Source organism: Sminthopsis crassicaudata, chromosome 6, assembly GCF_048593235.1.
Source record: "Sminthopsis crassicaudata isolate SCR6 chromosome 6, ASM4859323v1, whole genome shotgun sequence".
NCBI classification, from domain to species: Eukaryota; Metazoa; Chordata; class Mammalia; order Dasyuromorphia; family Dasyuridae; genus Sminthopsis; species Sminthopsis crassicaudata.
In genome coordinates this window covers 71,503,449-71,526,257 of record NC_133622.1, presented here as the reverse complement: position 1 = coordinate 71,526,257, position 22,809 = coordinate 71,503,449, and the positions used below count along the sequence as shown (strand labels likewise).

At 36.1% G+C, this 22,809-nt stretch overlaps 1 protein-coding gene across 10 annotated transcripts in view; it reads right to left on the bottom strand.

The window, feature by feature from the left end:
• GAB1 (GRB2 associated binding protein 1) overlaps positions 1 to 22,809 on the bottom strand; it is a 162,541-nt gene that overhangs the window by 92,677 nt on the left and 47,055 nt on the right. For 2 of the 10 annotated variants that reach the window (XM_074274463.1, XM_074274465.1), the window contains exon 1: positions 20,988 to 21,509. The exons of 6 other annotated variants lie outside the window; for them this stretch is intronic. In XM_074274463.1, the coding sequence (XP_074130564.1) occupies positions 20,988 to 21,140 (153 nt within the window). In that variant the 5' untranslated portion in view covers positions 21,141 to 21,509. Of the gene's footprint in view, positions 1 to 20,987; positions 21,515 to 22,809 lie in introns of those variants that run through there. 2 more of the 10 variants (XM_074274462.1, XM_074274467.1) reach the window with 2 other exon arrangements.

The following is a 22,809-nucleotide window of genomic DNA, read 5'->3' as shown; positions in this document are numbered from 1 at the left end:
CAGTACAGAAAATTAGTTCAAAATAAACTTGTTTTAGTGGTTTCAAACAATATGTTTACTACGAAACAAATCTATGTGACAATTACACAATATTGGGGGGGGGGGTTCCTTTCAGGACCACAGGTCAGCACATACACACAAACACTGGCACATACCCACATTTTTAAAAAATTTTAAAAACAAGCTTGTTTATGAGAAGGAAAAAGAAACAGTTTTTGTCTTTTGATTTTCCCTATTTTTAAAGACATCTTTTTACCTTGTTGGAACCCTTTTGGGCAATATATGGTAATTCAGTGTTGAGAATCACGAGAGATATTAAAAGTGCCAATAGAGAACAACATAAAATAGAAATTTTTAAAATTGCAAACTAAATCTTTTGAAAACAAATAAGAAATGTTTGGGAAATGGCTGAACAAGTTAGAAACTGTGATTCTGAACAAAGGTTACTGTACCAAAGAGAATGATACCTCTTAAGGAATTCAGAGAAATGGGGAAAGACTTGTTAAAAGTTATGAAGAGTGGAAAAAAAACAGGACTAAAGGAAGGACATGCACAATGACCCCAGAAATGGAAAGCTACAAATATGAAAACAGAGGAGCAGCAAGGAAAAATCTCAGCCTGGAGAACACTCTTCTCCAGGAAGAAAAATGAGGAGGTATAATCAGAGAGACTGAAAGTAAGGTCCCTTTCTAGCTCTAAATATGAAACTAAGATCCTTGGGGGCAGCTAAGTGATGCAGTGGATGGAGTGCTGGGATTGTAATCAGGAAGATATGAATTCAAAGTTGGTCTTAGACACTTAATAGCTATGTGATCCTGGGCAAATCACTTAATCCCAGTGGCCTCCCCCCAAAAAATAGCTGGCAGCAATTGCAGAAGCTGGAGTCAGTAAGACTTAGATTGCAATCTGGCCCCTGTGAATTAATAACTGTGACACAATGTAAAAATAAATCTCTTTCTGCCTCAATTTCCTCATTTATAAAACAGGGATGATAACAGTATCTCTCTCCTAAGTTAAGATGCTTAACATGTTAACAAGTTAATGTGGTTATGGTGAGGAACAAATGAGATATGTGAAAAGCATTTTGTAATCCTTAAAAGTGCTACACAAATGTTAGCTGGCTGACAAATGTAGCTTGCTGGACTCAGTACTCAAGCCTATACAGTTGCTGGCTCTACCAAGTCTATCTAGAATACAGTTTTCCTACTCTGTCTTTATTAGGATGTGAGACACATATCAAATTGATGTGAACAGAAAAATAAACAGGGCACAAAATGAAACTGGGCTAGCCATCTGCTCTTCAAAACCACAGCCAGATTTACAGGGTTTTAATTAACAGACGATGAGTGAACACTACATGTCCTTTGCCAGAATAGAACAATTATTTTACTATGCAGATCTGATCCAGTTTTTGTTTCCATGGTTGGTAATAAAGAGATTTTTTTTTAAAGGGTAGGGGGAGGTCAATGCTCGTTACAGCAAACCATTTAAGCTAAAACAAAAAGGTGAAAGCTCATGTTACCTTTGATACTTGTCTATGGCAAGATCAATCTGTGGGAATCAAGCTCAGCTGGGAAGGCAAATAATAAATGATAAAAAATGGATCTTTACCAGAGACTGCCTATAAAGTTGCAATCTCTAGTAGCATCATTAGGAAAAATTTCCAACCCATGGCTCTGCCGAATGGAAGGATACTGACCCACAGTAGGCTCAATTCACATGTTTCTTTTCAGGCTTCTTTGTAAAAGGGCTTGATGACGTCTTGGTTCATTCTTGCTCCTTTCAAGAATCTTGCCAAGATGCCCATATCTGAAGGCATGAAAGGGCTGCTTTCTCAAAGAACCAAGTTTAAAAAAAAAAAAAAAAAAAAAAAAAGGCATTATCTTACACTGAAACTGAGATACCAATCACTCTGGGTTGTTTTTGTTCAAGTGTACATCTTACATAAAATTTCTTTCTAATTCCTTGAATTTCTAACTCAGTCCCTAATAGGAAAAACTATGAACTAGAGGATGCATTCATTTTTTCTGGATGCACTAAAAAAGTGACTTGCACATAGTAGGTACTCAATATATATTTGTTGTTTGCATTTCTACAGCAATGATATTGAGTTTAGGCTGTAAAATGTCTATTCATCTCTTAGTTGCAACTCAATTATGCTTTCCCTGTAAATAATGAAATATTAATGTCTGGGTTTTTTTAATTGAGTCTGGACTGGGAATTTCATCAGCACATGAGTTGATCTTTAAAGCTAAGTTGTTCAGGACTCTAAGAAGTGGAGGTAGAAGGACAAATGCCTTCTAGATAGAAGGAGCATTAACGTCTTATTCAGGGAATAAGGAGGAGGCAAGTTTAGTTAACACATAGAGTAAATTAAGGAGAGTTAAATAAAATCAGATCTGGTTAGGGCCAGACTGTGAAGGGTTTTAAACACAAAATAGAAGAGTTTAGCCAAGAATCATACTGAACAAGGGTATAACATAGTCAAACTTTTCTTGTACTTTACGAATACCAATTGGATGGCAATCTAGAAGATAGATTACACAGGGAGAAGACTTAAAGGAGAAACCCTGTTGTTTGTAGCCCAGCTGAAAGATGATGAACTGAACCAGGGGATTAACTGGCAGTGAAGAGAAGTGGACAAAAATAAGAGGTACAGTCAAGGTAAAATGGATAGATCTTGGTAAGTGATTAGCTATGGGGAGTGGGGAAGAGAAAAGAATTTAGTATGGATCCAAGGTTATGGAACTAGGTGAACCAAAGGATAGTAGTACCCTCAAGAAAAAAGAGAGTAAGTTTAGAGGGATGGTCCATTTATGAAAAGGGATATAAAGAATTCTGTTTGGGACATGTGGAATTTGAGATGTCTATGCAGCATTCAGGTGGAGGTGAATAACAAATGATAGATTTATAAGTTTCCTATAGTTCTGGTAGAATAAGAATAACTTATTCTTAATAATTCCTAATAGTTTGAACTTGCTGTACAGAATATGGCAGTACTTCAATGGATAAATGATGTCAATATGGATCCATGGAGGTATGGAAAAAAAATCTCTTTGTGCATAATTCTTGTCTAGTTTCTCTCATATAGCATCCATAGAAGATCCATGCTATGTGCTGGAGGCTTCCTTCTGTTAACATTCTGGGGGCATTTATGTACCATCCAGACAGACCATTAGTTATCCCTTACCCTTAAGTCTATTCCCTTTTCAAGGGAGAACTTCAAGTAAGTTAGGGATATGGAAGGTAAGTGTTATATTGGTACAGGGAACTCCCAGGTATAAAAGCTCAGTCCACTAGTGGAAGTCAGATGCCTTGTATCAACTTGGTCTTAGAGAATTACCTACAGACTTGAAAGATTAAAATGACTTTTTTTCTGAGTACACATAGTTAGTAAATTGGTTTTTGTGGCTTTCAGGCAGACTCTCTATCCATTATAGCTTGAAAAGGACAGGCACAAATGAAATTATCATAATAATGAATGACAAAAAGTAGTTAAATCCCAAATTGAACTGATATATACATCTACATGCACTTTGCTGACACTTGCATTTCTAGCTCCTTCATTTAGCCACCATCATTTTCTCCCTTAATAACTCATGTTCTCATGCTTGCTTATTTGCTTATTTTTTCTTTTCCTCCCTCCCTCCCTCCTTTTCTCTGTCTCTGTCTCTCTTTCTCTCTCTCCCCCCCACCCTCTCTCTCCAACTTCCCTTCTCCCTCTTTTTCTGTATGTCTCTCTCTCTGTGTATGCAGATATGTTTGTATTTCTTTACATTCATTCATTCATTCATTTCTCAAATGCCTGTCTGGTATACTAGTAGCAGTGTAGAACTCAGAAAACCTGGAATGTAATGTTGGCTCATTTACTTACTAGTCCAGCGATGCTGAGAAATTCAATTCTCCTCTTATAATTGACAGAGTGAGGACATGGCACTAGATGATCACTAAGATTCTTTCCAAATCTAAACTCAGTATACAATAAAAGTAAAGTCCTAACTGCATTTTTTTAAAAGCTTCCAATCAACTGGCTCATTACCCCTCTATTTTTTTTTAAACACATGCTACTTGGAGCCAACAACAGTTGTACACTTTCAAATTTGGTTTAATACAGGGTGCTAATGAGTCCAAGTTTGCAATTCTGATATCAGAAACAGGATTTTTATCCCCCTAAAGCCATAATAATACATTTCCTTAATTAAAATTTATCAAAACTAAAGTTTAGTAAAGTAAATTAAAATTTCTTTAACTGAAGCTTACTACAGTAAACTAAAATTTCCTTAACTAGAGTTTACAAAATTCTTTCTTCACAACAACCCTATGATAGAGAAATCAATTATTCCCATTTTAGAGTTAAATAAACTAAGAGTTCAAAGCACCTACCTCAAATCACATCCCCAACAAGGGAGGAAGTCAGAATTTAAATTCAAATTCCTTGACGTTGCCTTCTCAGGATGCCAGCCAATTGGCAAATGTACAATGCTGGCCACAAGGGGAAGTGTGGGAGAATGGCCATACTTAAATCCATCATCAGAAGGGAAGAGGAGAGACCCAAAGCTGAAGCAGAAGACCACAGCATCTTAGCACTGAAAGGGAACTGAGGGGACATCTAATTCCATCTGCTCCTGAACCTACAGACCATCACCAACATCATCTAAGTTTCCCTTAAAGTCTTTCAAGAAGACCACACTCATTCCTGAAGAGCCCATCTCACTTTAGAAGAGCTCAAATTCATAGGAAGTTTCCTTTGCTTTGCTTTCCCTTTCATAGCAAGTCTGTAATTGTCTCTTTACAACTTCTATTCATTGCTCCTTATTCTGCCCCCACAATGACCCAAAAGAACATGTCTAATCTCTAGTTACCTTGAAAAAGGTATTGAGCATCATTAGTGAACCAGGTGGTACAAGAATTAAAAAGATTCATTCCACATTTAACAAACCTAGGAGTGACCATTAGAGTTACAACCCCTTTTGTCATCTGCCTGGTTGATACAAGTAGCTATATGACCCAAGAAGGGAACACGCCCTGCCAAAAAAAAAAAAAAAAAAATCATTACAGTACTTTATTAGGTGCAAAGAACTGGAAATGGGTGCAGAAAAGGGGAAGAGCTACTCTGTGGTTAATGGAATATTATTATAAGGCTGCAATCAGTGACAAATATTTAGAACTCTGAGGAGCATAGGAAGAATTATATTAAACAGAACAAAGTAGGAAGACCCAACCAATGATGACGACAATACTATAATGAAAAACAATACTGAAAGCCTTTACAACTCTGATCAATACAGTGGTACTAGGACTGACTTCAGTGACCCAATGATGAAGCAAGCTTCTTGTCTGTTGGCAGGTATGAGATATGGACTTTATCAGTAGGCAACATGTATTTACAGATATGACCAATGAGTTGTTTTGTTTTGTTTGATTACAAGGAAGGAGAAGTCAAGTTGAGGGAAGGTATGTGACCTTTGTAAAGGAAGGGAGGAAAGGAAGGAAGGAGAGAGGGAAGGAAAAAGAGGAACAAAAGAAGAAAGGAAAGAGGAAAGGAGGGAGAAGGAAAAAAGGAAGGAAGGAAAGAAGGGAGGGAAAAAGGGAGGAAGGGAAGGAAGAGGAAGGGAAACAGCAATGAAACTTTTTTTAAAAGAAAGAAAAGGACATTTAATTAAAGTCTTTTGTGCCAAAATAGCACATTAGAAAGGATGACTGTTTGATGGCAAATCGAATAAGGGAAGAATTCAGAAGGAAAAAAGAAAAAAAAATCTTTATTAAAAAAACCCCAAAATTTTGGCATTAGCAACTGTTCTCAGGGACAAGTTTCAAAGCCTCATTTATGTTTCTATGTTCAAAGTTATTAGTTCAAGAATAACAATTTTAAAATATAAGGTATCTTGCTTACATTGTAATGAAAAATTATGTCAGCCAGTGATTAAACAAACAACCCACATTAGTCTAAGTTTAACCACCAAACTATGTGGATAAACAAACTATGAATGTGTTTCTACACACCTGGGAATCCAATGACATAACACAGACATGGAACAGAGACTGATTTCCTAGATTCCTGTGATTAACTTTAAGTACCAAACACACCAAGGAGTGGCAGGCTACCATGATGTTTCTCAGTTTCTTCAAGTGGGATGCTCCCCTTTCAGACTTAAGACACACAACACTCTATTTTCAGAGAAGGTGCTCTGTGTGCTTCATGAGCAAAGAAGATTTTATGTAGCTCTAAAGAAATATGAGATGTGCAAAGTTAGAGAATCCACCCCAAATGCTTACATGAACTATCTGTGCCCAATCTCTGCTAGAGCACTCTAAGCTCACATTGGTCTGATCATTCAGACAAACTGACTCTGATAGAGTGTTATCATTTTGATCCTCTTCGAGAATGAAGGACAATCAACCAGTTTTTGTACATACACATTTTGTACATATCCCCACCCACCCCTCACCCCCAAATGCCCAGTTAAGTGTTAGAAAGCTAGAACTGCAAGAGAGCCATCTACACCCAGAGAGAGGACTATGGGAACTAAGTGTGGATCACAACATAGCATTTTCACTCTTTTTGTTGTTTGCTTGCACTTTGTTTTCTTTCTCACTTTTTCTCTTCTTGATTTGATTTTTTTTGTGCAGCATGATAATTGTATAAATATGCATACATATATTGGATTTAATTTTATTTTTAACATGCCTAACATATTGATTACTTGCCATTTAGGAGAGGGGGTGGGAGGCGAAGGAGGGACAAATTTGGAACACAAAGTTTTGTAAGGATCAATGTTGAAAAATTATCCATGTGTATGTTTTAAAAAGCTGTAATAAAAATAATAATAATAAAATTTAAAAAAAAAATAAGAAAGAAAGCGAGAACTGCTTGTTGATTGTCTGGTTAATTAATATTCCAAAATACTTTATTGCCTAATTGCTACTCTTTGGGTCATCTTGGAACAGAAGCATCGATATTTTGCTGTTATATCTAAGTTCTGATGTATAATTAGGAGTATTTTTATAAATTAGATGAAACTCTTCTAGAGAAAAATGGTCCTCATAAAATCCCTCATGTGAAAACTCAATTACAGGCAAGTAAACAGTGAGGCACACTCATGCAAAATAGATAGATCCTAGATAAATCCATAAAATGGGAGAGCTGTAGTAGACATATTCTAAAGTTCTTTCTAGTTCTAAATCTAGCTGCTATGATATCTTTGAAAGGCTATATGACAACTGCAGAATAAAATAAAACTTAAGATTTTGTGTGGGATTTTAGTCACAAGAGAACTTAAATCTTATAAGTTATTCCAAATAATCCTTTACTTTCTTTTCCTACCTTCCTATTCAAGGCCATTGCGTAATCTAAAGTTAGATTAAAAAATATGGATCTCATACTTTCAGCAGACAAGTTCTTCCCCTTCTTCTCTCTACACAAGGACACCATTCTATGTCCATCCAGACACAAGGGCATACTTCATTGGGTACATAGAAAACCTTCACTCCATTTGCATTATATCCATTTGGTTATCCTTGGTAGCATATTGTTTTTTGAGACCTACATAGTCCCTGGTACTGGAAGCTTTTAGAAGAGGACCCAATCCACATATCACATCACTGCGCTGTTGCCTAGGGGTAAAATTAAAAGTATACAGAGTAGCAATGGCTACATCAAGAACCCCATGAGTTGAATTTTAATTCCATTAGAATTATAATCCAGATAAATTTAGTCCCACTTCTAAACCATAGGGAAGGTAATATATGAATTAATTTTAGTTTTTCCTTTGGGAAAGTGATATCTTCTGCGACTTTAAGTCACAATAATAGACTAGGGGAATGGTGTCTTACAAATAGTTTGGCTAATTACTACAGTTAGATTTTTATTGCATTAAGGTAAATTAATAATATTTAAAAGTCTATAGCTTGCATTACATCAAATGAGTGCTACTAATGTTCACTGTTAAGTCAAATTTGGATCATGAATGGAGTTACTGAACATGATTATATATAACCAAGAACCTCAAGTGGGAAATTTTGCAACTGGGACAAATTTCACAAACTATATTAATGGAAAAATGGTTGTTAATTGGAGAACAAGAAGCTAGGTCATTAGTTAGGGAAGACAAAAAAGAATTTGTAGCTTCTATTTTAATTAATTATTCTTTCTAATTAAAGGCTCAGTTCTGTTGTTTCTATATTGCTTAAGGAGTGCAAGGATGCTATTAGCACCTTTTATAACTGGCACTCTACGTTAAAAGTCCTCACTGTTCCATTCTCATTATAGCTCTATTATCAAAGATCTTTATGACATTAGTTAGCTTTCTTTATAAGCTTTTTCCACAATTTAAGAAGAGAGCTTCTTACAATATAATGATTTAAAATCTAAATCACACTTGATGATTTTCAGTAATTTAAGCATTAAAAGACACTATCAACTCACAATTACCTGAAAATTATTTCCAACACTTACCACAAATGAAAATAGGTCTTTGGAAAATAGGTCAAGGAAAGGCATAAAAGGGGTAAATGTGCACCTCTGACTATTCCAAAGCCAAACATAGGTGATGTTTGGTCTTTCTATTTTTGTTTTGGCTTCAAGGTTTGTCATTCTGAAATGACATGGGAAAATTTGTGCTATATTATTAACGTACAAAAAATTGTCTAAAATCTTTATAGAACATCCAATAGAAAGCAAACGTTAGCAAAAATAAAAAATAAATAAAATAAAACCACAGAGAGAGAGAGAGAGAGAAACTAATGCCAAAATAAGGTCATGTTCAATTTCCCATTGGGAGGAACTCAATCCCTCTGAAATTACAACAATTAGGGAAATAGAAAGGGAGGAATTCATTCAAAGCAGGAATGCATTTCTACTTATCCCAGTAACAATGATTTGAAACCATATGTTTCTTTTCAGATATTACAATGGAAAGGGAAAAAATATGCTAATTGATCAAGTTAGCAACTTATTATATTTTCATTATATGTTAATAACTCAAGGATTCATTTAAGCATTATTTCTCTTATTTAAAAAGTTAATAGACCAAAAATCTGGAAACTAGTTCTTTCATTCAGGAAAACTGATGATTGATACCCTTTTATTCTCTTTGTCAAAGCTAGCTATCTTCCTTATTTAAAATCCTCCTTCCATCTCCAGTTCTTTTTTCTTTTTTTTTTTCCCCACCTCCAGTTCTTAATCCAGATAAGCCCAAAACTAGGACTGGTCTTCACTTCTCCCTTACAGAATCCCAGACTCCCTTCAGAGTACAGCTCTGGTACCACCTTCTATACTAGGTGTTTCCTGATGCCCTACTTCCAAGTGTTTTTCTCTCTTTACTTCAATTGGTACAATCTTATCTGTGCACCTAGAATATTTTCTTGTCATCTCTTCTATCCGCGGGGAAATGAAGCTCTTTGGAAGCAGAAGCTTTTTCTTTTCTCTCCTTGTCCCTGAATGCCCTTAGCTAGCATTGCATTTGCCACATAGTAGACTTTTAATAAAAATTGGTAGAATTGGACAGAGAATTAAATTTCACAAGTCAACTCCAGTTGCATTCAATATTATAAGCACCAAGGAAAGGGATCACTCTCCTTTCTCACTGCTCCTCCCCCAAAAATGCAATAAATAAATCACCAACTTCAAGGAGTTTATATTCTACTAGAGAAATAACAAAGATAAATTCTTTGTGGTTATGCAATATGTAATGTTTTAACTAATATTTTCACTGAGGAGCTATTTTAGTCACAATAAAATTGTGACAACAAAACTGAAAACTCTAAGAAAAGGGGGAAAAATATATAGAATTCATAAGAAATGAGACTGTTAAGAAATTCTAACCTTAAATCGATACCAATTTAACTGAATTGAAAAAAATTGTCATCAGTACCACCAATTCATTTAATAAAGAAGGCTCATTCCTTCCTTGGCAAAAATATCCATTTGCCAAATCAGAGAGAAATCATGTAAGTGTTTTTGTGTCTCTATTAAGTGTCAGACACTGTGTTAGATACTGGGGATATGAATGTAAACTCTATTTTAAAGAAGTATACAAAGTGAAGGTAAGGAAAATATTATTCCTAAGAGGCAGCAAGAAGTGAAAATACAAGCTTCATTTAGGCTATATAAAATGACAGCAAACTCAAACTCAAATTACTAAATGGAGCTCATCCATTTAGTGGTTCCCTTCAAAGATCCAAAGTCTCTACATTGTTGTCTCTCCTAGAATACTCTTTTAGGAAAGCTATTCTTTACTTTACTCCCACCTCTCTAACCATCTATCTGTCTGGCAAATCTAGTGCTTACTTTTCCTTTCCCTACCTCCTACTCCCAGTTAAAGATCTAAATTCAGAAACCGACCAGATCTACTAGGCCACTGTCTTACCTAGAAGCCACATTTTGTTGGTTAGGTGTTTTTCAGCCCTATCCGACTCTTCATGACCCGCTGTGGAAATTTCCTTGGAAAGATACTGGAGTGATTTGCCATTTCCTTCTCTAGCTCATTTTATAGATGAGGAAACTAAGACAAACAGTTAAGTGACTTGATTAGAGTCGCAAAGTGAATAAGTGTCTGAGACTGAATTTCAACTGAGGTTTTCCTGACTCTAAGCCCAATGCTCACTTCAAATATTTTAATTACTATAATAACAGAAAATGGAGTAGATTGGAGATTTTAATCCAAACTTCTAAAAGAGCTTGACAATATCCTCAAAGTTGGAGGGTGGGGGGAACTTCACAAATATGAAATATATGATCATGGACTTAAGACCTAGAAGGGGACTTCAGAAGTCCAATTCTTTTTTTTTTTTTTTTTTAAATAGGTGAGGAAATAGAATACCAGAGGTTGAGTTTTCCAAGGAAACAAAAGAAGTATGTGGCAGACCTTTTTCTTCTCACTCCTAAGTCAATGCTCTTTGCATTGAGCAATACTACCTTCTACCATGATTTGAAACTTAAAATAATTCTGAAGAACAAAAAAAGCCCAGAATCACAGACTCTTAGAGTTGGAAAGAACCTCTTAGGATATTACTCCTAAACCATACCCAATGCAGAAATCTTCAATGTCCCCGAAAAAAAACATTTATAAAGTCTTTTCTTGAAAACCTCCAACAAGCAGGAACCTGTCATCTCAGTAAATTTTTTGCCTAATTCTTGTGGCTAAGAAAATTTTCCTTTAATTTAACTGAAATTTGCCACTAGGTAGTATCTACTTACTGGTCCTAATTCTAACAGTTAGGGCTTAACAGAGGAAGCCAAATCTCTTTATTCTGTGCTAATTCTTAAAAATACCTGAACAAAATAATGGATGAGAGTTGGGGGATGAGGAAGGCTCAAATGTTATCATCTCTGGTTAATTATTCTCAAAAATGATTTGACTCCCTCTCTCTCCTTCCTCTCTGGAAACCCTAGAACTTGTCAGTGGTATAGCTAAAAATGTAGAACTTACAACATTCCAGATGCGCTCTAATCAAGATAAAGGCAGCAGAATTCTCACATCCCTTGATCAAAGTACCATATTTCTTTCTGTTAAGGCACTAGGTTTTTTTGGCTGCCAAGTCACACTCACTGCTGACTCACAATGAACGTGCAGTCCAACGAAACCCCCAAGTTCTTTTCATGTAACTGTTGTCTAGCCACATCTATTGCAACAAACATCAGTTACAACACCCCTCAAATAAAAAATGTCTCTTCGTTTCAATGTCTTCATGCTATCCTTTGCATCAGTCCATATAAATCTTTCCAACACCAGTAGAACAACAGACAATTACTATAATGGTGTAAATGGAAAGAACAAATGTTAATACAATCAAAATAGAATTCTGTGAGATTAAAATGGCTAAATTTAGTCCCAAAGAAGATATATGCAAAAATATTTCCCCCTTCTCCCTCGATTCACACTTTTCTAAAGAGGTGAAAGGCTATGAATATAGAATACTGAATGTAATATCAAACTTTTTTTTAATATAATAGTTAATTTAAATGAATTTCTTTTCCTTCACTATAAGAGATGAAATCCCCAGAGGAAAATAGGGGTGCTGGGAAATATAGGTGATATCAAAAATGAAAGATATCCTCTGGGAGATGACTATGAACCACTACATAGAATTCCCAATCCTTCTATTTTTGTCCACCTGCGTTTTTTATTTATTTCACAGGTTAATTGTGCACTATTTCAAAGTCCAATTCTTTTTGTACAGCAAAATAACTGTTTAGACATATATACATATATTGTATTTAATTTATATTTTAACATTTAACATGTATTGGTCAACCTGCCATCTGGGGGAAGGAGTAAGGGGAAGGAGGGGAAAAGGTGGAACAAAAGGTTTTACAACTATCAATGCTGAAAAATTACCCATGTATCTTATAAATAAAAAGCTATTTTTAAAATGAATGGTAAAATTATATGTATACCAAAGAATTGTTTTAAAATAAATTTCTTATTTATCATAAAAAAATGAAAGATATCACTGAAAACTTTTATTTAAAATTCTATCTAGATTTCTTGAGAAAATTTTAAGCACTTTGTATCGAAACCAAGTAAATTAAGACCAGATTCTGCTGCCAAAGAGTTTGCTGATTCACCTCTTCAGTACCCATATCAGTCTGGTTAGAGGCTCAATAAGGCTTGGGACATCCTTGTGGCTGCCATGGCAGCAAGCTGGCTAGTTTAGCTGACATCAAGACTTGGAAGCTGCCAATTCATTATGTCTGTAACACCTAGCTTAATTCATTTCTACAGCAAGACGGTAACCCTAATTGCAGTCAACCACCTCACAAGTCAGTGTGACTGGATCAAAAGAACAGCTAGGGAAACATAGTAGATGGAACAGCGTAATTCAACTGAAAGCCATTACATAGGAGAAGAACTGTAAGTACTCTATTACTATTTCAGAGTACTTTATACAATGTATTTCATTCTGCAAATTTTTGTTGAAAATATAACTTAAAAGCTCTAATCATTGCAATGATTGATCCATGATGAAACATACTACCCTCCTCCTCACAGAGATGTGATGGACTTAAGGTGAAGAATAAGATATATACTTTTTGGATATGGCCAATGTAGGAAATCTATTTTCCTTGACTGAGTGTGTATATATATGTATGTATACACATATGTACATGTGTATATGTGTGTATACACACACACACACACACACACACACACACACACACACCAGATTTTGTTTTTCTTTTATTCAAATGGAAGAGAGTGAGGAAAGAAGATTAAATTTATGTTAATTGAAAAGAATAGACCAGAGACCCCCTTAAAGCTTGTGATCATATATGATTAAGTAAATTGTACTTGTAAGCAACCATCCCAGACCTTTCTAACTAGAAAAGAATTTTATGAAAGAAGGGAGTGGGAAGGATAAAAAGCTTGGTTATTGAAAGAGGGAGGGGGAACAAAAGTATCACAAGACTGTGACTCATAGAACCACAGACTTTTAGAACTGAAAAGAACCTCATATGGTCTAACTCTAATTTTACAAAAGATGAAACTAAGGCAGGAAAAAGTGAAGTGATTTGCTTCAAGAAATATAGGTATTTAATTCAATAAACACTAAAAACCTAGTATGGCAAGATAGGATGAATTGTAAATTCTAGGAAGATAGGAACTGAAAACTTACCTTGTAACCCAAGTTCAGAATATTCTGTGTGTGTTTGTATATGTAACACATACACATACATATACATCTGGGTGAGTGTGCATGTACATATGGAGAGAGAGAGAGAGAGAGGTAGAAGGAGGAGAAGGACAAAACGAAGAAGAAAACAAGACAAAGATGAAGATGATGAAGAAGAAAATGAAGGAAAAAGAAGAGGAGGAAGACATGGAAGAGGAGGAATTATGATTTAATTGGATCCATTAAATTACTTAAGAGTTCAAATTAATCATTCATACAAAAAAATTCAAAAGATGAAGAATATATTTTCCATTATGATGTCATGCACTTGCATGGACAACCTACAGCACTTATCCACCACTGCACTCATCTTAGACAAATGCTATATATGAACTATAAGTTAGGTCCAGAGTAAGAAGTGAGTTGGACCTAGAATAAGAAGTTGATTTGTCCTTGGAAAATTTAAATTGTGCACTGATTTTAATACCCAAAAGCACCTCCTCAGAACAAAGGTCCATTTGTTTTACTGTCAATTATAGAACTCCATAAACCCCAAAGAATGTAAATTACCATATACCCAAAGGCAAAAGGTGGGCTTGTAGAGGGTCTAAATGAAACTAAGAATTAAATGGAAGAAATGACATGAAGGATTGTAGCGTGCTGTCGTCTCTAGAAGCTGCTGGATCGCTCTCTGGGAAGAGATCTGCTGTGTCTACTCAAATCTCTCAGACAGATTCTTCTTCCTGTAACGAACCGTTGTCTCCAGGCAGTTGCTGTTAACTCTTGTCCAAAGAAGTGACTTCCCTTCCTGCAGAGAGCCCCGTCAAGCCTGATGCAATTCAGAGTCCTCTTCTTGAATCCTGGCTCTGAATCTCCTCCAGCTCTTATCCTTCTCCAGGCCGATCTGCCCTCTGCGCCCAGTGCTGTCTCTTTTTATCCTCCCAGAGAATGGGCGTGGGATAATGCAAGGGCTTCTGGGAAGAACCACCCCAGCCAATGAGCTTGCCCCCTCTATCAAGTCAACCTGAGTTCTCACCTTGTAATTGTCCAGAAAACCTGAGTTCTCACTTAGTAATCCTAACATCTCCCCCTTTCTTTTGATTTAGAACATAGGACAGTCATGACCTTGAAACATAAATCCATCAATATGGGAAGTATTACAGATAATTACATAAATGACCTTGAAACATAAATCCACCAATATGGGAAGTATTACAGATAATTACATAAATTACATAAGCACATAGTAACATAGTAACGTAACACATGCTAGAAGTATATAACATAATCATAAATTGAAAATTTATAAATGTCCATAAGTCCATTGTCCATTAGTCTCATCTTGTGTGAGGAAGTCCAATGATTCCTGCTGGTTTTAAAGTTCTTTAACAGTCTTCTTATTATCCATGCTCTTTCAGTGTCAGATGTTTCTTAGATCTTCTCCTTTATTTTGAGGTCTTTCTCTTTTTCTGTCTCTCTCTGATGGACAAGGCGAATATGACTTGTTGGCACCCATCTGATTCCTTCTCCTGCTGAAGAAATACAAGCAAACCCTCTCCCCCAGGCAGTTAACCTATCTGGTCCCTTCCATTCACCACTTTCTGGATCTCTCCACATCACCTGGCGATTATCTAAGGACAGTGGAGATGCTCTCACTGGACACTGCCCTTCTGGTGGGTTATAAAACCTGTCTGCTGGAGCCAGTGCATCTTTGTCAAAAATTAGAAAATTAATGGTATAGAGAACTAAATTTAGAAGTTCCCTAGGGCTACCTGTGGCTCCCCCTTTCTTTTGTTTTTGGAGGAGTGTCTTAATATCTCTGTTTCTTCTCTCTACTATTGCCTGCCCTTGAGGATTAAAGGGTATGCCCGTGGTATGTAAAATCTTATACTGTGCACAAAAGTGTGTAAAATGTTTGGACGTATATGCAGGTCCATTGTCTGTTTTTATTGCTTGTGGCACACCCATAATTGCAAAAGCTTGTATAAGGAATTCAGTGACCACTCGGGCTGTCTCTTTTGCTGCTGGCATTGCAAATGTGAATCCTGAAAAGGTGTCTACCACAACATGAATAAAAGATAGACGACCAAAAGATTTATAATGGGTCACATCCATTTGCCAGATTTCATTGGGTCTCAAACCACCAGGGTTCTTCCCTGGAGGGAGTGTAGGAACATGGAACGGAAGGCAAGCTGTACAGCTTTTTACTATGCTCCTAGCTTCCTCTCTTGTGATTCCAAATTGTAAATGTAAAGCTCGAGCAGCCTGATGATATTTAGAATGAGATTCTTGTGCTTCCTGAAATAAAGGACTACTGGCTAACATGGTTAGAAGGCTATCTGCCTTTGAATTTCCATCAAAAATGGGACCTGGAAGTCCACTACGTGAGTGGACATGCAAGATATAAATCTTGCCTGGATGTTTTCTCACTTGCTCTTGAAGTTCCTTAAAGAGCTGATAAATATTGGAGGCTGCAAATTTTATTTGGGCTGTGGCAATTCTTTGTACTACACCTACTGAATAGGCTGAATCAGTAATTATATTTACGTCTCCTGGGTAATAAGTGAGAGCTAGCATGATAGCAAATAATTCATTCTGTTGAGTGGATTGAAAAGGAGTCCTGATTACTCTCTTTATGGTTAAATCATGAGAGTATATGGCACAAATATTTTCTTTGGAGGCATCTGTAAAGATTGTTGGTCCTTTAAGAGGAACCTTAGAAACCTTTTCTTCAAAAATCCATCGCCAATTATGTAGTAGCCGGGTAATCTTTAATGGAGATCCATGTGCAAAATTTGGAGCGGTGGCCAATAAAATTTGCCGTTCTGGGATGTTCTCACAGCATACATTAATCTGTGCGTTAGTATAGAATGTGTATATTTTTTCAGGACTTATCCCAGATAATTGTGTTACTCTCTTAATAGCCTTTAATAAAATCCTAGCCACAAGCACTGGGTAAGGTGTAAGGCTTTGTTCTGGTTGTGCTGGGAGGTTCACCCACTCAATCACTCTGTCTCCTTGATGAAGGACTGCTGTGGGTGCCTCTTTTGTAGCAAAAACTGATATTTCCAAGGGTTTTTGAGTGACTCTTTCAACCACATTGGATAAAGCCAGTTCAACTTCTCTCAAAGCCTTTTGTGCTTCTTTTGTAAGCTGGCGTGGTGAATTTAAAGCACTGTCTCCCCTTAAAATGTCATAGAGAGGTTGTAGTTGATTGGTACTAAACTCTAAAGTTTTAGAATTTTCCCAAATAATCAATACAAAGTATTATTCTAATAAGGTATTTTTAAACCTAATACTTTGTTAAAAAGGCTTGTTATAAAATTTTAACACATATATAGCCCTCAATTTATAAACTTATAATTGACCCTTACATTCATTGAGCATCCTAAATAGGACAGTCACCTTTCAAGTCACAAAGGTTACAGAAATTCCCCTCTTCTTTTCGTCAGGACTCCTTCCCAAAGATCCCCCCTTTCCTCTCTCCTCCCAGATATCACAGAACTTAGCGTTTGTAAGTCACCCACCATTAGGGATATCTAATCCTTTTGTACAGTTACTATAAGGAATTCCCCTCCACATCTTAATCCTGGCTACCTATTCATCTGTCTAACTGACTTTCTAGATTATATGAAAGAAGACAGAGCTATAGATAATAAGCCCTTTTAACTGTAAAGCTTGGTTGCCTTGAAACTGAGAGGTTGGAGATGATAATAACAATATTAAGCATTTTGGCTTAAGCAATTGCAAAGCACTTTATAAATATTCTCTCATACAAAATTGGAAGGTAAATGTTATTGTTATCTCCACTGTACAGATGAGGAAACCAAGGTAGACAAGCCAGATTTGGAAAATGGTCTTCCTGATCTTAAGTTAACCACCTGATTACCTTATAGTTATCAGGAAAGCAATCTAAAGCCAAGATCAAATGGTCCCAGATCCTCTCCACCACTTCCTACAGACAACCTCTCCTCATTTTTACCTTCTCCTCAAGCTCCCAGTTCAATTAAATTAAATAGAAACTGAAAATTAGTCCTGAAAGTGTACTGAATTTTTCAGCAAGAACATCTGGGTTCAAATGCCAGATGGAAAACTTAGCATCTGCATGACCTTGAGAAGTGATTTAATATCTGTGGGCCACAGTTTTCTCATTTATAAAACAGGGCATTGGACTAACTATCTCTGAAATCCCAGCTCAAAATCTGTGATTCAAGAACATACCTCACTATGTCTGCTCAAAGATAAAAAAGAAAAATAAACAGTCCTCAAGTGGCTAGGAGGATGTGACTGTGGGTAGGGGGCTCACTGATGATCACAGGCCTGTACTGGCTCCTAGTTCTGTCCCAGTGACCAATCCATGGCTTAATGCTACCTCGGAGTAAGACTGAATTGGATGAAGATCTAGAAATCTGAGATTACAGCAACTGGGCTTTGCTTGCTGAAGAAATCATGAATGATCTGATGATGACTTTTTGGAGAGGTCATTTGAAATAGACTATGAAACCATGAGAGACATTGAAAATGTTAAGCAGAATAAGCAGAATTTTTCTTTTAAAGGTAGTCTGGGAATTAAGGCTACAGACAGACTCAAAAACAAGTCAAAAAGACAAAACTTGCTTTGAGGGGGTTGAGAAAATTTTATTGCCTGATTGAAAGCATTATTTTCTTTATTCCATTTTTTAATTTAAACATGGCTGATAAGCATGGTTGTGTTAGTCATACACATGTAGCAAGAAAAAAGAAAAACAGGATGGACTGAAGTGAAATTAGACATTATAACAAACCAGAGTTATCAACCTGTAAAATCCCTGAAAAAAATCAAAAGCCCCTTCAAACCCTCCATTTGAACCACCAGCTTCAACGTCTTTTATCATCCTGTTTTTCTTCAAGCACCAGCATTCAACAGCAACAACAAAAATTTATTTTTTATCCAATTATGCTGAATTGTTTTTCCTGATTCATTCAATTTCTAGTACTGAGACATGTTGGAAATCTTTTTTTAACGCCACTGTATTGTTTCCTACCTTTTCCCCCTTGTACATATACACTATTTCTGCTATTATCTGAGTTAAACAGGCTTTACCGGCTGACCTCAGACCTGAAAAGTCACTTTTAAGACCATTTCTACGGAAAAAATACACTCCAAGTTACATAAATCAATTCGTCTGGGAATACAACTTAGTTGTAAATTGGAGACTGCCTGCATTATATGGTCTAAAAATACATTCCATAGCAAAGGAAAGCATTATGAGGTTTTAATTTCACTTCTTAATCTCATTTAAACACACACACACACACACACACACACACACACACACACACACACACACACACACACACACAGAGTCTGTTTTCATTAAGTAGCACATAGAGCAAAGCATTTCACTAGAACAGAAGAGATTTCATCAATCTCCCACACATTCTGGCTGTTGCTTATATAAAGAAGTGGGAAAGTCCCCTTCTGGTCAAAAACTGTGCCAAGACATCTGACATACTCATGTCTGCCAGGACATTGCAGTCAGAATAATCGACTCTTAATACAATTTTCAAATAGCACGGTATAATATTGCAAGCAACCCAAAATGTCAAAAGGGATTTCTTGAGAGAACAATCCATTTTTTTGTAGTCCTTCAAAAGCATCCCACATAAAGTAGCTCTGAGAAAAAGCGCACCTCTCTCAAATTACAAGTCGGCACCCAAAAACAGAACAAAGAATTTTTCAGGATTGAACTACCTATTTCTTCACTTTTTGACAAACCCTCCAGAGACAAGGTAAAATGCTTCTAAGTCAGCTAATGGAGAAATTTTAAGAAAGAGCACAGAGAAAATCTAATCCTATATGACCAAAAAAATTAAGAGACGATTATTATAGATTCTGTCCCTTTCTGCTGGAAGTATTTGTCCAGTCCAATTCTCTCAGTTTGTAGATGAGGGGGAAAAATGGAATTTGAAAAGGCAACATGATTATCTCAAAGCCAAAGATAGTAAGTAACCGAAATGGAGTTCAAAACTAGGTCTCCTGACTTACAAGTCCATGCTCCCTCCGCAAGGTTCATTCACTGAGCCAGGGACACTTCAATATCACCTTTTAATATAAGATTTAGTCACTACAAAATTTACTTACATTTTGGGAATATAAACAAACCAAAGGGTAAATTAGATTATACAGGTATTATCTATGCACATGTGAAAAGACTATCACAAAGAATCTATACAAAATGGTGAATATCTGGAATTCAGGATTACTTGGGTTACAATACTTTTGATATTCTCTAATTATTCCTGGGAGCAATCTTCTTCCCAGGATTGTTGTGAAGATCAAGTGAATAATAACTAAATTCTTAACATAGTACCTGACACATAGTAAGGGCTTTATAAATATTAGCTACAATAAAGTACTTAACATACAGTAGCAGGTGCTACTTAAACATTACTTAATTAATTTATCTGACTGTGGAGGGTGTAATTTTTAACCTCTCTGATTCCCAGGGAACTCTAAGTTTTACAGCTAAATTATAGACTATTTGGATGCTTGATATAAGTATTATGTTCACAATAACCGAGACAAACTCTTTAATAAAAAGTCAATGAAAAAACTTGAATCTGCATTCTGTACATTTCAGTCAAGCCTTCTTTTAACATATTGCAATGGTGTTTATTAACCAGACTTTACATCAAATGAAGGGCACTGGTGGACCCAATGTTTTTAACACTACAACAATGTTCTAGTGATGCCATATGTCTGTGAGTCACAGAAAATATGTCCCAGAAACAATTAAAGTTGAGGGTTATCCAAAGGGCAACAAAGAGGCAGTGTGGGCATGAGTTTGCTTTCACATATTACTAACAAAAAACTGTAATGGAGAATCTAAGTGGTGCAAACTCAAGGCTGAAAAGCTCCCCAGTGTGGTTGGAACCAGATTAAAATGTAATTAAGAAATGCTTAACAAACTATACAATTATATGCAATGCACAATATAATGCTAATTTGTGGTTTTCTAAGTTACCAAGAAGCCCACAGAGAGCCATTTCTATTTAAGTTTGATGTCACTGGTGTAAGGGATGTCAAGGAAAGAAAAAGATACCTGAAAAAGAAAGTATAGTGTATAACTGGGGGACTGGTTACATGCTGGACTGGTAGCCACCCATGCAAAGACCTCCAAAGGAAAGTCCCCAATATGTTGTTGGGCAGATTCCCTAAAGATATGTAAGACCCCAAGTATAAGTCATATTGGACAAGTTGTGCTCTGCACAAAGGAAATCACAAAACACACAGAATTTCAGAGTTGGAAGAGATCTTTATGGTCATCTAGTATAACTCATCTCCTAAAATGAATCTGTCCTACAACTCACCCCACAAATGATCATCTTACCTTTGCTTGAGAACCTAAATGAGGAGGGAAAACTTCACTCCTCCGCAGTCCGATCCATTTCTGAGCAGCCCGAATTATTGTTACCTTTTTTCCTGAAATCAATCCTAAATTTGTCTCTTTGCCATTTCCCCCCAGTGATCTTGCTTCTGCCATCTGGGGCCACGCAGAACAAATGTAATTCCTCTTTTATACAACACTCTTTCAAGTTTCTAAACATAGATAACATGTTCCCTGAGAATAGTTATCTTTAAACTAAATATCCCCAGTTTCATGGATGGAACCTCCTACAGCAGACCTTGAGGTCCTCTGCCAATGGCCTCGAAAAGTTTTCTCTTGTTTTTTATTGTACTTTCTAAACATAATGCCCAGAAGTAAACACAAAATCCCAGTTGTAGTCTGACCAGCACAGGGCAAATAGGAAATAAGCCATTTTTTTATCCTTGAAAACTATGCTTTTCAAGGCAAGCCAAGACGGCCCTAGCTTTTTCAACTGTCATATTACACTACTGAATCATATTGTTCTTAAAAGCAGGTCTTTTCCTCCCAAAATTGCTACTGCTTATGCCTTATATCATGTACATACAAAATTGATTTCTAAAAATGAAATTTAATGGGGATAGATGTAAAGTGTTATTTAACACTTTACATCTATCCCCATTAAATTTCATCTTATTATACAGATATGGTCCACTATTCTACCCAGTCCAACAAGAGCCTGGCTCTGTCATCTAATGCAATATCTATTTTTCCTAATTGCATCATCTTCAAATATTATAAAATATCATTTAGGCTTTTATTCAAGTCACTAATGAAAATTTTCATATAAAAGGATTAGTTTTGTTGACATATGTAAGTGAACTCAGTGGTTTATCTATCTCTTTTCCTGTTGTACATTAATTTAGAACAGCATAACAAAATCTTTAAATAACAGTAATAACAGTCAAACAATACTCAATAACTGAGAAGGTCCTATTGGCCAACATATAGTTTTTGATGAAAGACAAAGACCTCCTATTTGTATTTGAAAGGTACAAAGCATAAGAAACAAACCGTCTTAGCTACTAAGAAGTTTTAAAATGATCACCTGACAGCTAACATTTCACTTACCACTCTTGCCTTCACAGAAGAATTCTCCATGAAGGCAAGAACACACGCACATATATTTCATCTCCTATAGAGTAATACAGTCTAAAAAACTAAGCTGTCTCTTACTCACATTTTAAAAGCTTATCATTTGCATGTCATTATCCAAAAATTAAAACTCTTATTAAGATTCCTAAAGCACAATAAAAGATTTCCCATCAAACAACTTCCATTTGAAAAACTATTTCTCCTCTCTATTCTTTATAAAGTTCAACATTCATTCTTAGAAAGAGCTGCTACATCTGTCGCATGTACTTTCATCTTTCATTCAACTTACTCTTGCAATCTGGCATTGGGCTCCATCATGCAATTGAAATTATCAATGATTTCACCAATGAAAGCACATTGGGTCTCTGTACTAGAATCTTCAATGGCTTTGTCTCATTCAGTCTTCATCCTGCTAATAGTTGATAGAACTGCCAAAAGTACTCCTTTTAGAGACTTTCTTCTCATTGGGTTTTCATGACACTGCTCTAAGTCTCCTTTAAAGGACTGCCCTTAGCTCTCTCCTTTTCCCTCTCATTTAATTCTTTCTGTGATCTCACTAGCTCTCCAGCAAAAGGCTTTCATCTTTGGAGAGCCATATTTTCAAGTGTCTCCTAGCTAACTTCACCCAAGTGTCTTATAGGTATCACAATTCCAATACCTCCAAAACAAAACTCATTATGTTTCTCTTTCT